This window comes from Crinia signifera, chromosome 6 (assembly GCF_055691185.1).
Source record: "Crinia signifera chromosome 6, ASM5569118v1, whole genome shotgun sequence".
NCBI classification, from domain to species: domain Eukaryota; kingdom Metazoa; phylum Chordata; class Amphibia; order Anura; family Myobatrachidae; genus Crinia; species Crinia signifera.
Genome location: NC_139222.1, coordinates 143,645,638 through 143,669,316, shown reverse-complemented (window position 1 = coordinate 143,669,316; position 23,679 = coordinate 143,645,638). Strand labels below are relative to the sequence as shown.

The 23,679-nt window shown below is 44.6% G+C and overlaps 1 protein-coding gene across 1 annotated transcript; it reads right to left on the bottom strand.

Annotated features, from left to right (window-relative positions):
- Window positions 1–16,768: 16,768 nt before the first annotated feature.
- LOC146008325 (coenzyme Q-binding protein COQ10 homolog B, mitochondrial-like) lies at window positions 16,769–23,435 on the bottom strand. The gene is made up of 5 exons (XM_083147504.1): window positions 23,227–23,435; window positions 18,996–19,145; window positions 18,567–18,759; window positions 17,823–17,924; window positions 16,769–17,293 (listed from the first exon to the last, which is right to left on the bottom strand). Exons 1-5 carry the CDS (start codon window positions 23,337–23,339, stop codon window positions 17,132–17,134), a joined length of 720 nt encoding a protein of 239 aa, XP_083003630.1. The 5' UTR covers window positions 23,340–23,435; the 3' UTR covers window positions 16,769–17,131.
- Window positions 23,436–23,679: the final 244 nt, after the last annotated feature.

The window sequence follows — 23,679 nt, the reverse complement described above, 5'->3', positions numbered from 1 at the left end:
AGCTGTTTGTTTAGCTTTAGGAGATACTGTACAGTTAGCTCATTGTTACATTTGAGATCATCCTGTGGGTCTATCATGATGTGTGGCTGCCGACCAAACAATATCTCGAAGGGGGACAAGTTGAGCGGAGTCCTGGGAGTGGTCCTAATGCTATACAACACAATAGGCAGTGCCTCTGGCCATAACAACCCTGTTTCAGCCATCACTTTACCCAATTTGTTCTTAATAGTACCATTCATTCTCTCAACTTTGGCGCTCGCCTGGGGACGATATGGAGTATGAAGTTTACTATTAATCCCCAGGAGTTTACACATGATTTGGAAGACCTCTCCTGTGAAATGAGTGCCTCTGTCACTCTCAATGACCTTTGGGATACCATACCTACAGACAAACTCCTGACATATTTTCTTTGCTGTAAAGGTAGCAGTGTTGGAGGCAGCGGGGAAAGCCTCCACCCAGCTAGAAAACATGTCAACACAAACTAATACATATTTCAAATTCCTACAGGGTGGTAACTGTATGAAGTCGATTTGTATTACCTGGAAAGGGCCTTCTGTAGGAGGGATGTGGGATGTGGGATGGCTCTGTTGGGATGGCTTTTCCAACGTTCTTCCTCAAACAGGTGAGGCATGACATTGCCACTCTACCTGCTTGAGAAGCGAACCCTGGTGCACACCAGTAGGCCTTTACCAGCTTGCACATACCTTCCTTCCCAAGATGTGTCAGCCCATGGGCCGCCTCGGCTAGACTAGGAAGGTATGCTCTGGGGGCCACTGGTTTCCCGTGTCCATCTCTCCAAAGTCCGGTAGACTCTTGGCCACATCCCTTCGACTTCCATACTGCTCTTTCCTGTGGGGAACACAAATTCTGCATGTCTATCAGTTTGGATGTGGATACTATGTTCAGTGTACAAAGGTTGGTAGGATGGGTGAAAATATTTACAGGGCATGCGGCCCTTTTCGCTGCCTCATCAGCGCGGCTGTTACCAAGTGACACCGGGTCCTTCTCTGATGTGTGAGCTTTGCACTTGATAACAGCCACTCTGTCTGGAAGCTGAATAGCTCCCAGAAGTCTCCTAATATATGTCGCATGCGCCACTGGTGTGCCAGCCGCCGTCATGAAATTTCGGAGGCGCCATAGGGCTCCAAAATCATGGACTACTCCGAAAGCATATCTGGAGTCGGTATATATGTTGACTGATTTTCCTTGGGCCAGTTCACATGCTCTGGTCAGTGCCACCAGTTCCGCTACTTGTGCTGAGTGAGGTGGTCCCAAGGGTTCAGCTTCCACAATACCTTCTCCATCTACTACTGCGTAACCTGTGCACAGCTCTCCCGTGTCCGTCTGTCTATGACAGCTACCATCTGTGAATAAGGTTATGTCTACCTCACTTAATGGGCTGTCGCTTATGTCAGGACGTGCTGTGAAGGTCTGATTCAGGTAGGACATGCAATCATGTTTGTCCTCACTCTCACTAAACTCTGCTTTACCATATTCAGCAACATTCCCATCACCCTCCACCCTTTGTGCCTTGGAAGGCACATGAGGAAGGAATGTGGCTGGGTTTAGTGTGTTGCATCTTTTGATGGTAATATTTACTGGGGCCATCAGCGCCAGTTCCCACTTAGTGAACCGTGCTGAGGACACATGACGTGTTTGGGCAGAATTTAGGAGGGCAGAGACAGCATGGGGAGCATGAACAGTTAAATCGTGTCCCAACACTACGTCCTCACTCTTACTTACTAGTTGTGCTATTGCAGCCACACTTCGTAAGCAAGTTGGGAGTGAGCGTGCTACTGTGTCCAGCTGGCCACTGTAGTACGCTATTGGTCGGTTGGCATCACCATGTTTTTGTACAAGCACTCCTGCCGCACACCCACCTGATTCAGTTCCGTACAGTTCGAAGGGTTTCCCATAATCTGGCATTCCCAGTGCTGGGGCCTTTGTTAGGCTCACCTTTAGTTCCTCGAAAGCCAGTTCAGATTCCTCAGTATGAGAGACCCGATCTGGCTTAGTTGAGGAAACCATCTCTTGTAGTGGTAATGCCAGAATAGAGAAACCTGGGATCCAATTGCGACAGTATCCACACATGCCTAGGAACGTACGGATCTGATGCTGGGTCTGTGGCAGTACCATATTCTGAATCGCTTGGATTCTGTCGTCGGTGAGGTGTCTCAGCCCTTGGGTAAGGCAGTGGCCCAGATACTTAACCCTGGTCTGGCATAATTGCAGCTTATCCTTTGATACTTTATGTCCTGTCTCTGAGAGATGCATCAGCAGCTGTCTAGTGTCATCCACTGATGACTCCAGTGACTCAGAACACAACAATAAGTCATCAACATATTGTATCAGTATCGAACCACTCATGGGTTGAAAGGATTGTAAACAATCATGCAAGGCCTGGGAGAAGATGCTGGGGCTGTCTATGAATCCTTGGGGGAGTCGTGTCCAGGTATACTGTACTCCTCTGTAAGTAAAGGCGAACAGATACTGGCTGTCAGGATGCAAAGGGACGGAGAAGAATGCTGAAAACAAATCAATGACTGTGAAATGAGTACAATGAGGTGGGATTTGCATTAGGATGACAGCTGGGTTTGGCACTACGGGGAATTGGCTCTCAACTACCTTGTTTACCCCTCTTAAATCCTGCACTAGTCTGTAGCCCCTCCCCCCGCTCTTTTTCACAGGAAAGATGGGACTATTGGCCGTGCTCGAAGTTCTAACTAGGATTTCCTGTTGGAGCAATCGTTGGATCACTGGAAATATTCCTAGCTCAACTTCAGGTTTTAAAGGGTATTGCGGTATTTTTGGGGCTATCCTGCCTTCTTTTAAGCGGATTTCTACTGGAGCTACATTTGCCATTAGCCCAGCGTCCTGTCCATCTTTAGTCCAAAGGGAACTCGGTATTTTTGCTGTAATTTCAGCTACCCTAGATGGATTTGATTCTACAACAGTGGAATACAACATTAGCCTCTGAGGACTGTCCAGCATATCTTGCACTTCTTGTGTAAGATTTTTAGGAGTATCTAGGAATACCCCATCGGGAGTACAATAGATGACACATCCCATTTTACATAGTAAATCTCTACCCAGGAGGTTAGTCGGGGCCGCTGCAGCCAACAGAAAAGAGTGTTTGGTATGCAGAGGCCCGATTGTAACCTCCGCTGGTTTCGTCAGTGGGTAATGTTGTATTTTTCCTGTTACCCCAATTGCCGCTACTGATTGGTTAGTGAAACCCAAGTGAAGAGGAGTGTTGAGAACAGATCTGGCCGCCCCTGTATCAACCAAAAAGGTTTGCCTTACTCCAGCTATATCAACCTTCACCTGAGGTTCCTCTCCAAGGTGTTGTGTTAGTCTAACTGGCTGTAGGATACAGGTATGACCTGTTTCCTATGGTCTGACCTGGGTTGCCCTTAGCACAGTGTCAGCCATCAGATGGGGAGGAGGCATGTTGCGTGACCTGTCTGTCTCCTCCCATTGTCTAGGGGCTGGGTATCTCCGTGTCTCACCTCTGTGAGATTCCCATTCTCGCTTATGTGTTTGGTAACTCCTGTGGTTTCCTAACCTACAATGAGCTGCAATGTGTCCCTCCTTATTGCAGTTGTAACAGATAATTGGCTTTCTACCTGTGTCCCTGGTGTTTCGTTGGTATGCAGCTTTGTTTGGGGCATTAGTAAGGGCTTGGATGCTAACCATCATCAGTTTGTCAGTTTGCAGTTCCCTGTGCTTCTTAATGTTGCGGTCGTGGTCCACAGCAGATTCCCGTAGGGCATCCACTGTCATTCCACGCCAATTTGGAAAAGAAGTTTGGACTCTGGCTCTCAGGTTTTCCCTAAGCCCTTCCACCAGCACAGAGACAATCATCTCCCTCAGGTGGGGGTCGTCCTTAGGCTCGGGACACCAGTGTACTTTGATACCTCCAGTAAGGCCTTTGTAAAATAATCAGCAGCAGTTTCGCCATCTTTCTGTTTGATGGTGAAAATCTTGCTATATTCTACTGCCGCAGGAAAATATACTCCCAACTGTAAGTTAATCAGGCGTATATTCTCCTGGTTGATCTCATCATTTATCTCCTTGTCCACTTTCAATCCACTATCCTGAATGAATTTCGGGATGTCAATGTGAGTGGGGAGACAGGCCCTCAACATGATTCTCCAATCCTTGTTGGTGGGCTCATCAGAGTTTCCCAGATCCCTTACAAATTTCCGGCACAATGCCAGATCTTTCCTTGGGTCAGGGAAATCTGTAATGATGGACCGCAGCTCTAACCGTGTCCATGGGTTTAGCATGGTCATCTTTCTGGTAGGTATCACACCCTCTCTGTCTGCCTTACCATAGGGAACCTCCAGTGTGCGTACAGGGTATGTTTGTACCACATTCGCATTACTGGGACCTGCTTGGGAGTCAATTGTGTCTGTGCTGTGTGGTGCATCATTACCTGAGTCCAATACTATGCTGTTGGCATCAGCCGTCTCCTCCTCCTGTGCTGGGGCCTCAACAGCGGGTTGAGCTTTTCCCTCAATCATATTAATTGCATGAGAGACGGCCAGTGCCAACAGCTGCTCGTTTTCCTCTCGGGCTTCCTTGTAAGGGGATAAAACAGGGTACAGGTTAGCAACGGATACATTATTACTTATACTTTTCTTATGAGTCATTATCCCCTTCGGCACATATGGGGGTGGGGGAGCTGATTCTATTGTGGCAGCGGTTGCATTTATATTGTGGCTGATTGCGTCAGGTATTGCCAGACCTCTGCTTCCCCATTGTTCCTGTCCTTCCTTCTGCCACAATTTAAGAATATTGATATGCTTCACTCTCTCCTTACGACTGGAGAGTAGGCATATTTCATCTTTTACTGCTGATAAGATTTCCGGATCGAAGCTACCAACACTGGGAAATTCTAACTTGCTGCCTTGTGTCATTTTTCTCCATTTATTTTGGTAAACAACTGCGAGTTCACCGTGCTTCCTGCACATAATAAAAGCAGCCGATCCTTTTGGCCGGCTTGCTTCCTCCCTAACATGCACGTTATCACAGCGTGACCCGTTATTACCCATAGTTACAGGAATAAACGTTCACAGCTTAATAGATATCGGTGGGTTATTACTTATCTGAGAGCTCCCCAAACACTCACTTCTACAGCTTCCTAGAACATCCCACAGTCAAGCAGGTGCGAAGGATACGAGGTACGATACTCAATCACCAAGTCTTTCAACTAGCAGCGAACTTCTAGCCAACTTGCTTGATGCGGCACAATTTTTCCAGGGTATAACAAACTTGTTTTCCTATACCCCCAAAAATCGGATTTCTAAAGTAGCTAATCGGAAACAAGTGCGTTCCGATATATCTTCTTGTACCCTCCTAGCGGAATCAATTCCACTGAAGGGGCAGTTCCTATGGGCACGTCGTCACGTGAACCCTAACCTTGTCCTACCTGGACTGTCCTACACTGGACTACACTGCGCTTGAGTCGTGTCGTCACACACCCGTTCGCCTCAGTTATTTTTCACACTGGGCGCTGGTTACACCTTGGTCTTATGCATATATTTGAAATATTTCTGTACAGAAAGTTTTCCCAGGCCGGTAGCTTTTCACTAGATACTTATGCAGGTATAAATCCCTTATAATACGCTATAGGAATCTATTAAAATAATGCTTGAGTTGCTTGCTTATGAGAAAATGAACAAAAAGAAAAAAACTTATTTTCTCTTTATTTAATCACCACCTTATCCACAGTATATTGCTATACTGTTTAAATAAAGCTAGTGGTTCAATACTGTTCACCTTTGAGTTCCTATGTGTGCTGCATGTGCAGTACCAATGAACAGTCACGTGTGTACATGCGCTGTTCACAGGCCGCCGATGAATCGGCCACCCACGTGTTCTATAGTGTATTTGCAAGGTTACACTCGGGTTTCGCTATACGCAGTAATTGCGCCTAAATGTGGAATAAATCCCTTAACTCCGTCCGAAAGTTACGTATCAAGATGCGAAATAAATCCCGCACTTAATCCGTAAATCACGTACAAAGATGCGAAAATTTCCCGATATGGGCACGTGCGCGCGCACCTTGCTTAATACACAATAGACGCTTTACGTTACTGCAAAAGGCCCAGGACTTGTCGCCACGTGGCGGAGTCCCTGTTTTTTTCGGTAACTAACAATAAACAATTATAGTTTTGCACAGAGGGGATCCTCTATGTACTATAATAAACACAGATTCCACGTGTGCGAACCTTATCGCACGTGGTACATATACTGTAATGAACAAGCAACTCAAGACACTATACCCCGTTAAACTACTTGTGGCAGGCAGAAGTACAGTTTACTAAACACTTAATATATGTTTTAAAACACGTGGCTTTCACTTATTGTACTCCGGGTTCAGCGCTAGCACTTCCCGAACCCTGCACCGCCGCGGACTCGGCCTATCCAGCAATGGAAACAAATAAATACTTCCACCCTTTTGCTGGTATAGGTCGGGTCGCACGCCTGGTACTGAGTTCTGGACTGTGGAGCGGACGGACGAGCCCTCAATTGTTAATGTAAAATAAAATATAACCAGAGTGACAATAAGTGAAAAGCGTTGATTACGTAATAAGTCCGCAACCAACGTACCCTTTATACCTAGCTACGTGTGAACAAAGCGTAGCGCAGCGTAGCGTACCTTTTATTGTATTATGTACACAGAGAACCAGTACCTTAATCAGAGATTCCTTCGCAGTATTTTGTCTCTAAACTGCGAATATACCTTATCGGACAGTGTCCGTAATATACCTTGTCGCTATTATGCGAATAAACAGACAACGACCACTGTATAGAAATATGGAGATAAGAGCTCCGTAAAAAGGTTGTATTTGAGTCCCTAATGGACAAAAGGGGGTTACAGAAATAAGAATAAACAGGTATAACAAGTAATACAATATACTAACAATGAATACTAAACAGACTCTGCTAAGGGGAAAGAAAACAGATACAAGACACAATCAGCCAATCAATACAATAAGGATAACTACCGTTAATGCAACCGTTACCGTTCTCATCAATTATGCGAAGTGTAGTCCGGTCAGAGCTCACTATCGTTCAGGGATGAACTATAGTCCGGTGGTCAGGTCAGGGAAAGGTAGATGTGCCGAAGAGAGTTTGGCTGCTCTGGGTCGCCTATCTTATAGGGTCAGAAAGGGGAGGTCAAAGGCCATTCTCATTGGTCAGAGATCATATGTCCGGTCCACTGTGATTGGAGGTTAGACGATGTACCTGGTCTGACCAGGTGCAGGGGAGTGAACTTTAAGAGTCCTTTGTTTGGTGGTTTCGGCGTCAGCAGGGATAAGAACTGGTTTCATCTAGTTTCCTTTGTTAACTACTTTCAACAGAAACTGTCTCTGAGTTATGGATTATGTCCATAACTATCGGGCAGTGTACATTGTGAAATATTCGCAATGACCGGAATACTTCGCATAATGAGCTGAACGGAACGGTACTAAACACGATACAGATAGATGTATGCAGGGCTAACTAAGCTATGTGTGGCATTCTAAACCTTTAACTATATTTTACTTAGGGTCAGTATGTATTTATGAATTTATGTGTGATAGTATGGCTACTCTTCTGGTCCACTTTGCCACGCATACTCGGGTATGGAAACTTTATTTGCGCAACTCTGCGAACCAAAATGGCGGCCATACTATCCTAAAATGGCGTGTGTGTAACTCGACTTCCATAATACATACGATATCCTGGTAGTGAGGATGCCGATGGTCAAAAGGCCAAACCCAGCATCCCGATAAGGAGAATCTCCACAAGTAACCTAACCCTCTCCCCCCATACCCTAGCTCTGACTTGCCGCAGCCTAACACTAACCAGCGCTGCTGCAGCCTGAATTAAGCCCTCCCCACTAGTACCTACACCTAACCCCCATACCCCGCTGCCTAAACCTAAACCTCCGCCTTGCAGCCTAACCCTCCCTTGTAAGTGCCTAAACTTACCCATCCTCCATGCAGCCTAGTCCGTCCACTAGTGGCTAAACCTAACAATACCTTCCCCAGCATAACCATAATCTGCTCCGGCAGCATACTTACATTCGGGATAACATCAGTTAAGAAGCCAGCATTAGCATGCTGACCACATCCCATCTGGAAACCCTTTAGAAATCCTGCATTTGCCCCTGAATCCCGCAAAGCATATTATTGCATCTGGGCCCACAATTCACTAGTTCCACCACAGCTCTGGCTGGTCGCTGTTCACAGTGTGGGCCTGAGTCTGCAGGTGGCTGGCTGGAAAAGTCTGCAGGGGAAGCTATGTGTCGACTGATGAGTGAGGATTCCCATCTGCTGCTTCGGATCATCTCTAGGGGTCAGAAGACCATGTGATGGGCTCTCCTCCAATCAGAGCTCAGAACATGCTCCTCTGACCCCACTGCAGAGCCTCCTGGAATTTATTACCCAGTAGTGCACTGAAGATTACTGAGCGCCCCCCCCCCCCCCAAAAAAAAAGCTTCCCCTGAGACAGGACCCTCTACTCTGGGAGGGAGGGATGCAGGGGCGCTGTCTCATCTGTGAGCATAGCGGAGCTGGAGACAATGGAGTAAAGGTGCCCCATTCAGAGCAGGTGCCCAACGGCAGCCAACTCTGTTCTCTCCAGCAGTTCCGCCAATGTTGGAATTACAATAAAAATTATTTTATTTCTATAGCACTCTTTTTCCAACATAAGGTGCTTTATAGACATCAAAACCAATGCACATAATACAGTAGAATTACTAGACACATTTCTGTCACAGACGTATGTGGTGACACTTAAATATCAGGTGATGTGTTCCAGATTTTCTGTTTCCAGCTTGTGTGGACAGTGGGGCTACTTGACTCAATTTTCTGTGCGAGAAGGTTGGAATGAAAGTTACATTCCTGAACTGAACTACCATGACCTAATGGTACATCCTGAAAGCTACATTCCAGTGACGTGCAGTAAAGTCAGTGGCTGGGGAGGCAATGGCTAATGTTAAAACCAGATTTATTCACACTTCTAGTAATTTTATGTTGGTATAATAAAAATAATTTAGGCAGGCGGCATTTAATATTTTTTTAAAACCCACTATAATGCACTAACCATTTTGTTTTTACTCATTGTCCATACATTAAAAAATTTTTTAGCATGTAAACAAACACACAAAAAAAAAAATCAATACACAACAAAATATCTTAATCTTAGTACACATGACCAGACAATATGTCATCCAATCAGGCAGATTGGACTGACATATTGGACACGGATTCGGCATGAAAAGCCAGCGGTCGGGATCCCGGCGTTCAAAAACCCGACGCCGGAATCCCGAATGCCAAAATCCCGACAAGGGGGGGACGTGGATCGCCCCCCCCTTGCGGGCTCGCTGCGCTCGCCATGCAGCTGGCCCGGTGCCTCGCTACGCTCGGCACACTAATTTTTTCTCCCTCCGAGGGTGTCGTGGACACCCACGGGGGAGAAAGTGTTGGGATTTCGGCGTTCCGGATTTCGACGTTGGGATTTTGAACGCCGGGATCCCGACCGCCGGGATTTAAACTGCATCCCGCCTACACTCCCAGATCCTGCAGGAGACACACGATTACTGGGGTAACCCCCCCCCCCCCTTCCGCAGCCCCGGGAGAGTGGGCACGCCTTCTGCATTGCACCCACTTTCTAAGTGAAGTGGGCAGAATGGGGAGATTAACCTGAGAAATCCCTAAGTCCTCAAAAGAGGGTGCGCCTATTGACACGTTTCTATGCAATCACGTAATTTTGGTCCCTATGCATATTTAGACAAATCAAGGTGATTTCCACGTGCGGGGACAGGACATAATGACATGGCTAACCCAACCCTGCCCATCTGCAAAGTCAGGATAGCAAAGTAGGTGTGCATATGTGTGCTTTCATGGGGCCTCAGTGACATCCTTGTCAGCCCAACATGCATGGGTAACTGTAAATGTAAGTGAATGCTGCTCCTGGCTGGGTACAAGATGGCCATCCGCCTTTGATGATTTGAAATCATCGATGGTCTATGATGGTCAGACGGTTTATCACCATCGATTATGCAAAAGCATGCAATAATTTTTTTATACAAAGTGCATGGACAGGCATAGCATGGGTGGTGCCTGTGGAGCACAAGGTCGCCGGAAGCTATCAGGGTGCCGGAGCCATGCTGGCACCGCCAGCTCCCCTGCACTCGTCTGCCCACCCCGTCTACCCCCTAGCTCCTGGCTCCCAGATTTGTCCAGGAGACGTGGTGCTATTTAAAATTCACGTCTGGACCGCTAGCCAATAGGTGCTTGCGGTCCAGCAGCCAATCAACTGGTGGCTGCTGGACCACGAACGACTATTGGCTAGTGCGGTCCAGTGGGAGATGTGAATTTTAAATAGCAGCACCGTGCATGTCTGCCGGACACAGCGGGGAGCCGGGAGCGGGCAGGCCTGGCGACAGGGGGCAGGGGATGCACGGATTGCACCACTGCTTTGCCGGCTGGGGGGGGCTCCACACTACTACTCCCACCCTGTTCCACACTACTCCCACCCTCCCTCCCTGATCCACACTACTCCCACCCTCCCTCCCTGATCCACACTACTCCCTATCACCCTCACTCCACACTACTACTCCCACCCTCCCTCCCTGCTCTGCACTATCACTCCCACCCTCCCTGATCCGCACTATTACTCCCACCTTCCCTCCCTACAAGCAATTTCAGTCCCCCTTGGCAATGAGCAATTTCAGTCCCCCTTGGCATCGAGCATGAAGCCCCTGGCATCGAATAAATAGTTAAATAGTATGTGATGTACATTACGGTGTGTTATATAGTATACGACGGGCATTACATAGTATTTGATGGGCATTACGGTGTGTTATATAGTATGCGACGGGCATTACGGTGTGTTATATAGTATGCAATCGGCATTACGGTGTGTTTTATAGTATGTGATGGGCATTGTGGTGTGTTATATTGTATGCAATGGGCATCATGTGTTGCTTTATGTGTAATTGGCATTATGGCATGTGGCTTTATGTGTAATTGGTATTACAAAGTTTGCTAAAATGTGCAATGGGCATTACGGTGTGTGGTATAATGTTGGGCCGTGCCCAATTTCACTGCGCAGGAGCCTAACCTACTACAAATTGGGGGGCGCGAAACATGCCCTTGCTCCGGGTGCCGTGGCACCTAGCTACACCACTGCCTATCATCAGTCTCATAGACAAAAGCAGGGGGGGGGGGGGGTCTGGTTGCCAGCAAGTACCTTATCTTATGACAACAATAGCACTGTTATATAATATGATCAATAGAGCTGCCATCACATCATGCAGTGTAAGGGACAGAGCAGAGCTGCTGCACATGCCCAGTGTACCAGCTTCTTCTACCTCATTTACTGTATGTGTGGATCTCTGACCTCAAACATTGTAATGGACCAGAGAGCAGCTGCCAGTAGAAAGAGACAGGAGCTTTACCATGATGTGGGAGATTGTGAGATTAGAAAGTGAAGTGCAGGTTCTATTATGTTTGTGCATTTATTTATTATATGTTTAACAGGTACTTGTTTCCTAGAACGGCCACAACGATTTAGATCGTTGTGGTCGTAAGATAAAAAATCGGATCGATCGCATCGCATGCGATTTGGTCGCATACGATGCGACCGATCCGATCTGCCGATTTTTCACCCGATTTTTTTTATTTTTTTACCAGATTTGTTTAAATTGCCCCCCCAAATGTTAATAAGTGTGCTAGACCCCACGATAGACGTGAACCCGAAGCGTGGCGAGCGCAGCGAGCCCGCGAGGGGCGGCGGTGCGCGTCCTCCGACCTTTTCATTCCCCTACTATCCACTAGGGCGTGGAGTGAGAATATAATAGTGTGGCGAGCGCAGCGAGCCACCGAGCCCGAAGCGTGGCGAGCGCAGCGAGCCCCGCGAGGGGACGCGTCTAACTTCACAGGTATACGCGTCCCCTCGCGGGGCTCGCTGCGCTCGCCACGCTTCGGGCTCGGTGGCTCGCTGCGCTCGCCACACTATTATATTCTCACTCCACGCCCTAGTGGATAGTAGGGGAATGAAAAGGTCGGAGGACGCGCACCGCCGCCCCTCGCGGGCTCGCTGCGCTCGCCACGCTTCGGGTTCACGTCTATCGTGGGGTCATGGCGGGCACATAAAAAATGTGAAATGGGTCATATTGGCCCATTTCACCTTTTTTATCATTTTTCCCTATGTGAGATGGACTTAATGAAGTCCATCTCATCTTGTGCCATTATAATGGCACAAGACCGACCGATTTCAATGTTAAAAGATTTTTTAACATTGAAGTCTATGGAAAAATCGGGTCAATCGGTCGGTCGCATCGCGGCCGATTTTAATTGGTCGCGACCGACCGATTGACCCGATTTTTGTCAATCACAGTGAAAAAATTGTAAAAAATCGGCCACATCGTGAGGATCGTGTCCCTTAATTAAGAGCCACGATCACTCACGATTGTGGCCGTTCTAGGAAACAAGTACCGTTTAACATTTTCCTTACCACATATATTATTTAAATGTTTGAAAAAGCCTGTACTATAGATTATCTGTACTGTTAAATATTAATACTGTACCCCATACAGTATCCAGTGTATATAAAGACCAATTTTAAAGGCTGTTACTGCTCCTCCGTACTCCCGTACTTACTCCAATGTGCTGCAGAGTGGGAGATTTTGGATTACATTTTGAACAAATATTAGGAAAGAAAAAGATATGTCCTTAGTTAGGTGCACCTTGGAGAATTCAATTTAAAATGTAACCTTTATTTAGTCTTAATTAAAAGGCTGCAATTTTTTTTAAAAGAATAACATACAACATAGATGGATGGGGTTCACACAATTTAAAACTTGTGGTGGCAGGCAGAAAAATGCTGTTTCAATAAAGAATTTAATGCATGTACAGTATGTCCGTAATAACCAGGTGTGGACTTCCTTATTGTGGGAAATCTCCACTGTAGGTTGTATAGTGTGTAGGGGACCTTAGAGCAGTGCACTTAGCGCAGGTCCACTGGACTTTCTGCGGTATTGCCACGTGTTCTATATAGGTACCAGTGTAGGAGTGGGTAATATACATCTTCTAACTCCTTTTTTCACATAGAAATAAGGTCCTGTCGTTAATGTTGACACCGTGCCCGTCAACTAATATTGTGTGTAGACCACACGCTGGTAGCTGGACGCTTTATAGGTAGATTGCGTCCAGAGCAAAGTGATCAGGTCTTAAAGAGTCCTCACACATAAACCTGGATACCCCTCTATTCACAATTCCATGGGGGAATTAATTGCCAGGGAGGACAAAGGTGCATTTAGAGGTGTATGGTGGGAATAACACTCTCAGGGTAGCACTATTGCACAATGGCACGCGGGCACGGGTCTCAAAACTGGACTCAGGACTGAAAACATACAGCGGACATACACATCAATCAAAATGCATTGTATGAAAAATAATAAACAGCTGTCTGCCTGCGCACCGCTAGCCGGCACGCGCTTCGCAGTTTAGCTTCCTCAGGTTGTATAAACCTACAGTGGAGATTTCCCACAATAAAGAAGTCCACACCTGGTTATTACGGACATACATGCATTAAATTCTTTATTGAAACAGCATTTTTCTGCCTGCCACCACAAGTTTTAAATTGTGTGAACCCCATCCATCTATGTTGTATGTTATTATTTTAAAAAATTTCGCAGCCTTTTAATTAAGACTAAATAAAGGTTACATTTTAAATTGAATTCTCCAAGGTGCACCTAACTAAGGACATATCTTTTTCTTTCCTAATATTTGTTCCTATGCTCATGTCCCTAGGTAGCACACCCCTGTCTCTCAACCAAGTCATAGATTGTACATTCTAGGGGTCCGATTATTTCCAATTCTTATCTTGTGCGATTGACCCAACCCCCTTTCTTCCTATTCGGATTACATTTGGAAACTCCCTTCTAAAAATCCTGCATTTGCCACTATCTATCATCAATAAGCCCACTTGCAGACTCCCGTGAAACTAGCCAACGGCAGTCTAGGGCTGGGCTTATTGACGATAGGCTGATTACTGTATGCCTGTGTCCTGTGACGCAATAAGGGCTGCTGAGCCTGGGGCCCAGATGGCAGCATTGCGGTCAGTACCATGCTGCCAGAGACGCAGACAGCACTAGCGCTTTACGAATGCGGCACTAGCCTCCAGCCAATAGGAGCTTCCTGATTGGCTGCCCCATAAAAACCCTTGCTCTCGACTTTGTTGCCAATTAGGAGCCATATTCATAATGCTGAGGCTGGTGGCTCTGTCTGCAGCTCTCACAAGGAAGGCGCAATGGAGGGGCCTATAGTGACCCCTGGTTCTGGAGAGGGTGCTGCTAGGAAGATGGCAGCATGAGCGGCCAGAGCCTGACAAGGAGGAGAGCCCACGACCGTGATGGGACAGACAAGATGTTGGAGCCAGGGTGCTGCAAGAACTGCCACCACCACCCCACACACACAACGTATAAAACTCAGATGTACTTAAATAGCTTATTTGCGAAAAATGAGATCTGCCTATAGAGAATGGGTAACACCCAAGAACAAACCTGTGAAAATTAATGCACATTTTACAGGTGAAAAGAAAGGAATTGAATGGTCCAAAAATTATCGTGGACAGAATTACACGGGAGAGAAATGTCTGTAAAAGTCATTTTTGAACATAACTAGATTCAGCCTTTAGTTTGCATTAATATCACATCTGCAAGCACTATAAATGTCATACCCAAGCCTCCTACCCCCTGCCACTAGCTGTGTGCTTCCTGCACTGCTGATTAGTCATGCCAGTCCACACCTCCAACTGTTGGCACCAGATTTAACTGACTCACATTAAGCAATTGAGTGAATCTCCAGGATTACATTACATAACCTACTGTGTCCTCAGGCTCAGGGAGAAAAACCATGCCAGATAAATCCACTTTGTCTATTCTTTTTTCGGTACTTGTTTCCTAGCAGGGCGCCCACTAAGCCATTCTGCGTAGTGAAATCGCATCGCACATCGCATGGCTTTTTGTGCCTTGCGATGTGTGCAATGCGATCTCAGTAGTTAATTTATTCACTGCACCCTGAGTGAAATCGCATATCGTGTGAGATGTACTGTATAGAAACATGACAGCGTAATCAGTTTTACTTGCCTAACTTTTGTACTTTCTTTTGTTTAAAACATGTATGTAACCTCCTATAAATCTTTATATAGGTCACTGCATTTCTGTTGCCATATATGATACTGTATGTGACTATTTTCACAGGCCAGGATAACCGTGAACATTCTGCAGCTAAATTCAACTGAATTTTTCTATATTCTAGACTGAAGAGTTGAGTTCATTCATGTACCATATTTACAGCTCAAACATTCTTTGGAACAAGTACATGGAAACATTATAATGCCTGCAGTCTGTGCTAGATGCCTGCCAAAGCAAACTTGTCTCACAGCCAGGCCGGAACCCTACAGTTCAGAGTAGGTTAGAGAATCTCATCCAGTTCTACAGATAAGGGGAGAAATTAAACATTCTTTTTTTTCTAGAAAAATAAATAAAAAAATGGGACCAATAAACAGTGGCGGATCTTACCGCCCCCAAACCCCCCCCCCCCCCCCCCCCCACACACACACACATTCCAGTCCTGGACGCCGGTCCCCTGCACGGGTTAGTGACAATTGAGTAACTCTTATGAAGTATGGGGCCCCTACACCTGGACTAAGAAACATTTTTTAATCAAGGGGTAGGGTTTTAAAAAAATGGCACTGAATTAAGTTGGAGTTTGAACAATACTTATCTATTCATGTGACTTTGAACTCCAAGTTAATTCAGCGCCATTTTTTCAAAACCCTACCCTCTTGTTTAAATTTTTTCTCAAATAGGATCAGTAGGGACTGATCCAAGGGCATTGAAGAAAAGAAGGCAGAAACTTAGGAGCGCCCCTTTATTCTCTAAAATCCCTCAAAAATCCTGGACTAAGAAACAATCTGTTGCTATCAAACACATAAGGGAAGGTCTGCCAATGTATATCCTGGAGCAGGAAGTCTACATTGGTGGCTTGAAGTTGTGCTGCTTTAATATTGCAGTTTCTATATGATCTGCAATCCAGAAATGAAACTTCATAGCTTCCCACTGATTACTAAATAACAAATCACAACCTGTTTGTCAATAGGTAGGTACAAAAACGTATCTACTTGACAAATCTGCCATTTAAAAGTATAACAAGAAGTATCCCCATATCCTACTATGTACCCTGCCTGGCATCTGGTGCCATCTCCATTTTTCTTTTTCAAAGTAGTGAGAATTCTCCTTCCCCAACAATTACTACCTCAAACTACATTTTCACATAATCCAGGACCCAAGCATCTCAGGTATGTCCTCATGGATGATTTAACAGTATAAGAATACAGTTTTAATTGAAATTTCTTGTCTTCTAACATAGGTTAAGGCAGCAATTTTGGGAGCGGTACCAATAGTCATCAGAATACATCCAATCGATTCATTAGGATTTAATCCCTTTGCTGAGGAACAGGTTTTAGTGATATCCAGGCTTACGATGGTTAAATCCAAATAACCGATGTATTAATGGTCATCTGTGCTCAAGTATAGCCATCTTTAAAACACAGTGTTGGTGTGCCTTGAGGACCGTGGTTGGTGAACCACGGCTAATGTATGTAAATATATGGCTGTTACCACTTGGTGCAAATGACATATACACAATGTAGAAAGAAAAGCAATACAAAAAAAAAAAAAAAAATAGTGAGTAAAGGATTAAACAACAATTATTTTTTTATTTTAGATTATAAAATTAGACTCTCCTAAAAACAATGGTATACAGACTATAGCTTAAAAAGGCAGTCTGGATATATTAGTCACCGTGTATAAAAATATGCTCTAGAAGTTGACAGTACAACTTTATAATATTTCTTTTCCACATTCATCAAAAATTGCACAATATTAAATAGGTTTTTTGTCATGAAATAAGTTAATTTTTAGAATTCAATTTACATATATATCTAAATAAATTAAGGGGAGGTTTGTATAAAGTCTTCATATGGTCCAGTTAGGATGTTTGGGATATACAAAGTGTTCTGATCCATAGGACAGAAAATAGGTTAAAAAGTTCATTTGAGGCTACTGCAGAGCTCGGAGTTTAGTTGCTCGTAGTGGTTTGGTTTTTTTTCCGTATATCCTGGCAGCTTGGCTTTCAAAGGCCGAGACCATTTGTTTGGCCACCTCATCAAAGAAGACTGTGGCCAAGTGAGAGTGGAGGAGAGACTTGAATTCAAATGACACCTAAAATAGAACATATCTATGTAAGTCTTGGATTACAGTTGTGAAATGGGCAGCCTACAAAGGGGTTTCTGGCAATTTCCCACCAGGATATTTGTCCACCATTCCTCCTCCCACACATACATATAAAATACATGCAATTATATGTTAAAGGGACTTTGTTTCAGTAAAGTAATCACAGGTTGGGTAGGGCCTTAGGATGGTCACAGGGATGTACCAAGTGCCATCACAAATGGGTTAGGAACTCACCCACAGATGGCAGTTAGCAGAATTATTTAAACCACTAAGCACTTAAAGGGCAGCTGTACTCAGACTTGGAGCTAAAACAACCAACCAGTTCTTCAATGTCATTATAAAAAAAGCCTGTAACATGCCAGTTATCAGCATATTGGCTAGTAACTATCAGCTTTGTCACTCCCCATGGCTTAGTACATCTTTCCTCAAGTACGGCTAGTAATTCTATTTCAAGCTGCTGCTGCCGCCCTCCCCCTTTCTACTTTGAAACATCACATCCAAAAGGCCAGTAACTTACATAGAACTCAAGTGTGCAGGTGTCTGGCCTCCCAGATATTCCTGGGCTAAACTGCCACACCGTCTCAAGATGACTGAACAGCTTCCCATCGTTGCAGACAGCCTGTGTTAGGAGATATTCAATCATCATTAGCTTCAGTGGAGATCTTTGTGAAATCATTACAATCAAAACATTTCAGGACATATTGCAGATATAAACAAAGAAGTTAAGTTCAAAGGTAAACACCAATTACATGAAAATATATTTCAGGTAGTGGAGAAATAGAAAGTGCTTATAGGCACCTTGTGTTTGCAGCAGGGTTATTATTAAGCTTGCTACAAATACTTTACTTATCCCAGTTTTTTTACAATGTAATGATACTTAAATTGGAGCAAGTATATAATGAAATTATATCATACTACCTATATGTCATCATACTCAACTGTCGCGAGACCATTGTAAAGCTGGCCATACATCTACAGATTTGTCTGGCTGGTTGGAACAAAACCTTGGTATTATCTGAATGACAGTTTGTCAGTTTCCAGAATTTTAAAGCAAATAGTCAACTATCATTTGCTCTCATGCATTACCAGGTTTGTATTCCAATCAGCCAGATCTGACAATAATTCTGTAGGTGTATGACCAGCTTAAGCCATCCCTTCCCCACCTGATTGAACACCTCTGCTCCACAAGAAACCCCCAATACTAGGTTTCTGTAATAATTTTATCCCCTTCTATCTAAACCCAAAATAGCAAGCCACTCACCCGAATTTTGCGCTGGGGTATTATTGAGATTTCAGACACATATTTCTCGGTGATGGGTGGGAAGCCCACTTCCAGTTCAGCGCGGGTCACTCCATTGCGGCTTGACAGGACTTTTGAGCGTTTGCACCAAGGCACAAACATCTTGTAGTCTTCCACTTTTGCAACAATGTCAAACATTTGACCTATAGAATATCTAGAAGGAAGAAAAAAAAAAAAGCCACACATTAATCCAGAAATTAAGAACCGGTCCTTGCAAGTCTTTCCTAAATGCACTTTGTGCTCCCAATACATAATGCACATGGCAGGTCAGTCTGTGCGCTGGCTGACTGCAGCGTGGAAGCACTTGCAGTCTGTGACACCATGCAGCTGCACAATGCAACAGGGTCATACAGAACATTAGAGGAGAGTACGCATGTAATGCTTTCTTACCCTAGCACTTTGGATTCAGTGTAGTCCATACGCCTGCTCCCCAGGATGGGCAATGCAATGCTCAGGAAGGACCGTTTCTGCATATGGACCGGTGAAAGCAGAGGTAGTTTTGTGCATTGTGAGGACAGAATCCCACAGGAGTTCAAATGGCTGAAAAAGATAGTCGAGAATGATAAAACCAATCCTTAAGCCAAGTACATTCTGAACAATGCATTCTGGTAATACTATTAGGGATACCTCTATACTTGGGATAGCATAGATTTCTCACCAAAGAAAACCTTCATCATGTGTAATTTTGTTTACACAAAAAACCAAGGCCAACTAGTTTCTACATGGGGAACATGATCTGCTAAACTGCACTACCATCCCCCCTCACAAGGCTATCATTATGAAGAATGTATACTTTACTACCGAGCCCTGTTCCTGCTGCAAATCATCTTTGTTCCTAGTGATTTTTAGGCTTCCAGCAAACTAATATTTTTATCTACTACTTTTGTACATTGATTGCTACATTGGTTCACCAGCCTCTCTCCTAGCACCTAGTAACCAACTGAGAGAGCCGAGATCACATTTACTCACATGAACAGAAGTGTAAAAACAAGCAATTACGCAGTTCAAAGAGCCCAACAGAAAGAATATTCTGTGTATAAAAGGAATTTCCCCGAACTGCATGCATTGTTCTCATTTTTGTATGACTCACCCATGTCCTGATAGATACTAGGCATACACCCCTTCCTGGTAATTCTAATTAACACTATAATATACTACACTACACAGCTATGGGATGACGGAATGGGATCATTCGTCAGACTGCATTTAGGGCTACAGTCATTAGGTCGACCCCACTAGGTCGACTGGCAGGAAGGTCGACCTGACTTAAGGTCGACATGGGCCAAGGTCGACATGACTTAAGGTCGAATTTGCATAAAGGTCGACATGAGGAAGGTCAACTGGTCATAAGGTCGACATGGGTTTTTCACTGTTTTTTTATCCGAATGTCGACATGGACACAGTTGGCAATGAGAATCGGACCCTCGCTTCGCTCGCGATGCTTCGGGCACGGTGCCTCGCTGCGCTCGGCACACTATTTTATTCTCCCACCACGCCCTAGTGGATGGTAGGGCATGAAATACCGCCTGTCGGCACATGTCGGCTCAAAAAACAGTGAAAAACCCATGTCGACCTTATGACCAGTCGACCTTCCTCATGTCGACCTTTATGCAAATTCGACCTTAAGTCATGTCGACCTTGGCCCATGTCGACCTTAAGTCAGGTCGACCTTCCTGCCAGTCGACCTAGTGGGGCGACCTAATGACTGTAGACCTTAATGCAGTCTGACGAATGACCGCATCCCGGGATGACACATATGGCTGCACTCTGAGCAGAGAGACCATAAACTTTATAGTGATCATAGCATATATAGTTGCAGTTAACGTGTCTAATAGTTATGCGTATCGATTAGTATCAATTTTGTTGACATTTAAATATTTGTGACTCCTATTTATAAAAGTATCGTCGGTTTAAAGTCCAAGAGAACATTCTTCACTATTCTAGTGAACCCAAGATAGTTTACAAGGAGTTAAATCTCCTTGTTCAGTTTGGTAAATGCCAACTTTAAAATAATTTAGGATACCACAATGATTGTATTTTGTAGTTCCTTCTGCACTGTAGTGGCAACTGGCAATGACAGAAGCAGGGCGCTGGCACAGTCACCCTGTAAGGAGCCTCTTTAGATCACGAGTTTTAAAAAATGCAAGAGGCCAACTCAGGATTCCAGAAACTCTGCACAGTGCTGCCTCCCCTTTCAAGTCTATATCTTGCAAGAACTCACTTACTTAAATACCCATTCCCTGATACAATTGAAACCTAGGAAAGTTAAGGGAATAAACACACAACCACCTTTTATTGACAAAATGGATCAGGATTGAGCCAGAATAAGGGTTCGTGTTAACTGACGATTACTGGAACATTAGACTTGTATGTGTAGGTTATCTGATCGAGTCAGACCAGAACTAATAAATGTTATCTAAACAAAAAAGAATGTTTTATAATGCTTGTGACAGCAAATCACAAGGCTTTTAGGATACCCCATAATATATAGTAAGGCAGTGGTTCCCAAACGCTGTGCCATGGCACCCTGGGGTGCCTCAGGTTGGTGGTCCACAGCCAATTCCAATTAGTTATGGTCAAAGTAATAGGTAAAATCTGTGCATGTGGCTTCAAATAATAAAATATATGGGTAAATAGAAGTGAATCATGTTCCTCACCACTTAACTGGACCTAAGGCTGACATAAAATACAGCTTAGGGTTGCAGTGAAAACTACTTTACGGTGCCATGATTCCAAAAAGTTTGGGATCCCTTGCACTAAGGATTAGCCTAGCCACCTGCTAGGAGTAGACAAAATATTGTACTTACTGAAGCACTCACTTTAAACAAAGTATGGTAAGAATGTACTAAAGCCTCCGTGCGGCATAGTATACGATGAAATAAATGGTATAATCTTATAAAATTGTAATGCAATTTACTGAGCTTCACTTATACCATATTCTCAATGCTAGGCAAATTCCAGGGTCTAGCACGTCGACCCGGTAATTTGCCTTTTAACACAGGGTTTTTTTTCAGTGTGAATGGGTCAACCCGTGTCAAAATTCCCAGGTCTGCAACCCTGCTTTTCACCCAGGTTTGAGACCCAGGTATGCAGACATGGGTTGACCCATACACACTGCAAAAAAAGCAGTGTTAAAAGGCAAATTGCTGGGCAGAACGGTTTCATTGCCTTAGCAGTGAGAATGGGGTCCGGCACTGTATGCAATGAGCAGGATGTATCAAGCATCACATTTTGGATATGACAACTCACACCTGATCCCATGCATAGCAGTGTTAAAGCCGGTTAACATGTACTAAAGTGAACAAAGAACAGATCTTCTGAAAAAGAGATGTCCGTCGCCATTATGAGTTCTGGGTTTTTTATCCTGAAGTTCTTCTGCACATGCACGGCTGTCTGCCAGAACATGCACAAGTTGTAGGGGACACTGGGATCAATGTGAAAAGAAGCCCAAGGATTCTATTAGGCAACACTGTTGACAGATGGGGTTGCCTATTGGGTACAAGCTCTGGGACATTTCCTTTCTGGAGCGGTGTACATATGGGTAGGCTTTAGCCTTGTATCCCTTTAAACCTGGACACTCATGAATTACGCAGGTTCTCTGGCCGATTACAACCAGGCTTGATGCCAGCCAGTCACAGAACCTGGTCATTCATTAATGTCCCAGTTTAAAGGGACAGTATGGTAAGCCTACATATGGCAAGGAAGAGAAACAACTGAAAAACTGCAATTTTCCTGAGTTTTGCCCACATTTTTCATTTTGTGTATTCTGTCTTATATCACAATAAGTTCAGTCTATACACATAAATAATAAACCCTAGCATTATTGAAGGGTGAGCAATTGGAAAATGAAAAGATTAACTTCTGGGAAGGAAGTCCCCCTAAAAATTACAAGACCCATTGTACACAGAAAAGTGAATAAAATAATTAAATGGAGTTACAATTTATTTTCTTATACATTGTAACTCCATTCACTTTTCTGTGTACAATGAGTCTTGTCATTTTTAGGGGGACTTCCTTCCCTAAGTACATTTAATGTTTCACCATTAGACCAACAATTTAAAGATCAGAAAATATAATGACCCAATTCTAATTTCTATGGAACAGGGTCTCCCAACAGATAATTCTTTGGAGACTAGTAGTGTGCGTGAGCAGGTGGGATAATTAGTGGCACAGTGAAGCAGATCTCACCTGTGCATGATTAATGAATTCCAGAAAACATGACATGTTTGGATACTAGCGAACCACTGGACTATAGAAAGTACACCCACAGCATCAGTAGCATCAGGTCTGAATGCAGAAACAGCCACAAAGATTAGTTTAACGTTGCATGAAACTTGGAAGACTGACTTCTTGTAACATCATAATCAGTGATCCTTCCCATACACTGTAGGGACAGGTTCCGGCTACGCTCCATACATAATGGAAAGAGAGCAAAATGTGTCCCCACTCCTGAACAGCTCCAGCCCTACCAGGTCATGCTGCTACCTACACTACACCTGGGTAGTAGTACAGTTTGGAATCACAGCAATGTTCTGCGAGAATAAATTGTATGCTCAGCACCGTAACCATGCTAAGAGGAGGCACAAAGGCTAGTCCCAGGCAGGCATTGTCCCAGTCTTACCGGTGACTGTGTTCATTCCTGACTCTCCGCATCGCAGCATGGCACGGCCGGCTCTCGGTATCTAGCAGAGCCCGGAGTAGGACCGATGTGTTCCTCCCGCAGTGTCTGGCCATGGCTGGAATCAGGTAACGCGGTGCCGGATCTGCGAATGCCGGTAATAATGAGCCGGTTCCTGTTAAACCGCTCACTTACATCACACGCTTGCGTCAGCGGGTTGGGGCGGAGTCACTGGTGACGCGGTGAGGTGCCCCACCCCAAATGCTGCCTGTGCTCTAACTGCACTACAGTGACTCTGTCTCCAGTTACTTGACTTGCTGCTGGTGCGGAGGGGAAGTGCTAGATTGCTTTAATTTTTTCTTCTCTCTTTGTTTTATTTAATTTCTGAAACCTATAGACTACTTCCTCCTATTGCCCAAAGTATTGGTAATATTTATGATTGCTGATTTTTTAAAA

What these genes read in the sequence shown, in the direction of transcription:
- LOC146008325 (XM_083147504.1), bottom strand. Translation starts at nt 23,339, where the DNA reads ATGGCCAGACACTGCGGGAGGAACACATCGGTCCTACTCCGGGCTCTG. An exon ending in ACTGAATCCAAAGTGCTAGG is followed by an intron (nt 18,760 to 18,995) that starts GTAAGAAAGCAT and finishes TCTTCCTTCTAG; the next exon opens with ATATTCTATAGGTCAAATGT. An exon ending in CCTGCACACTTGAGTTCTAT is followed by an intron (nt 17,294 to 17,822) that starts GTAAGTTACTGG and finishes GTTCTATTTTAG; the next exon opens with GTGTCATTTGAATTCAAGTC.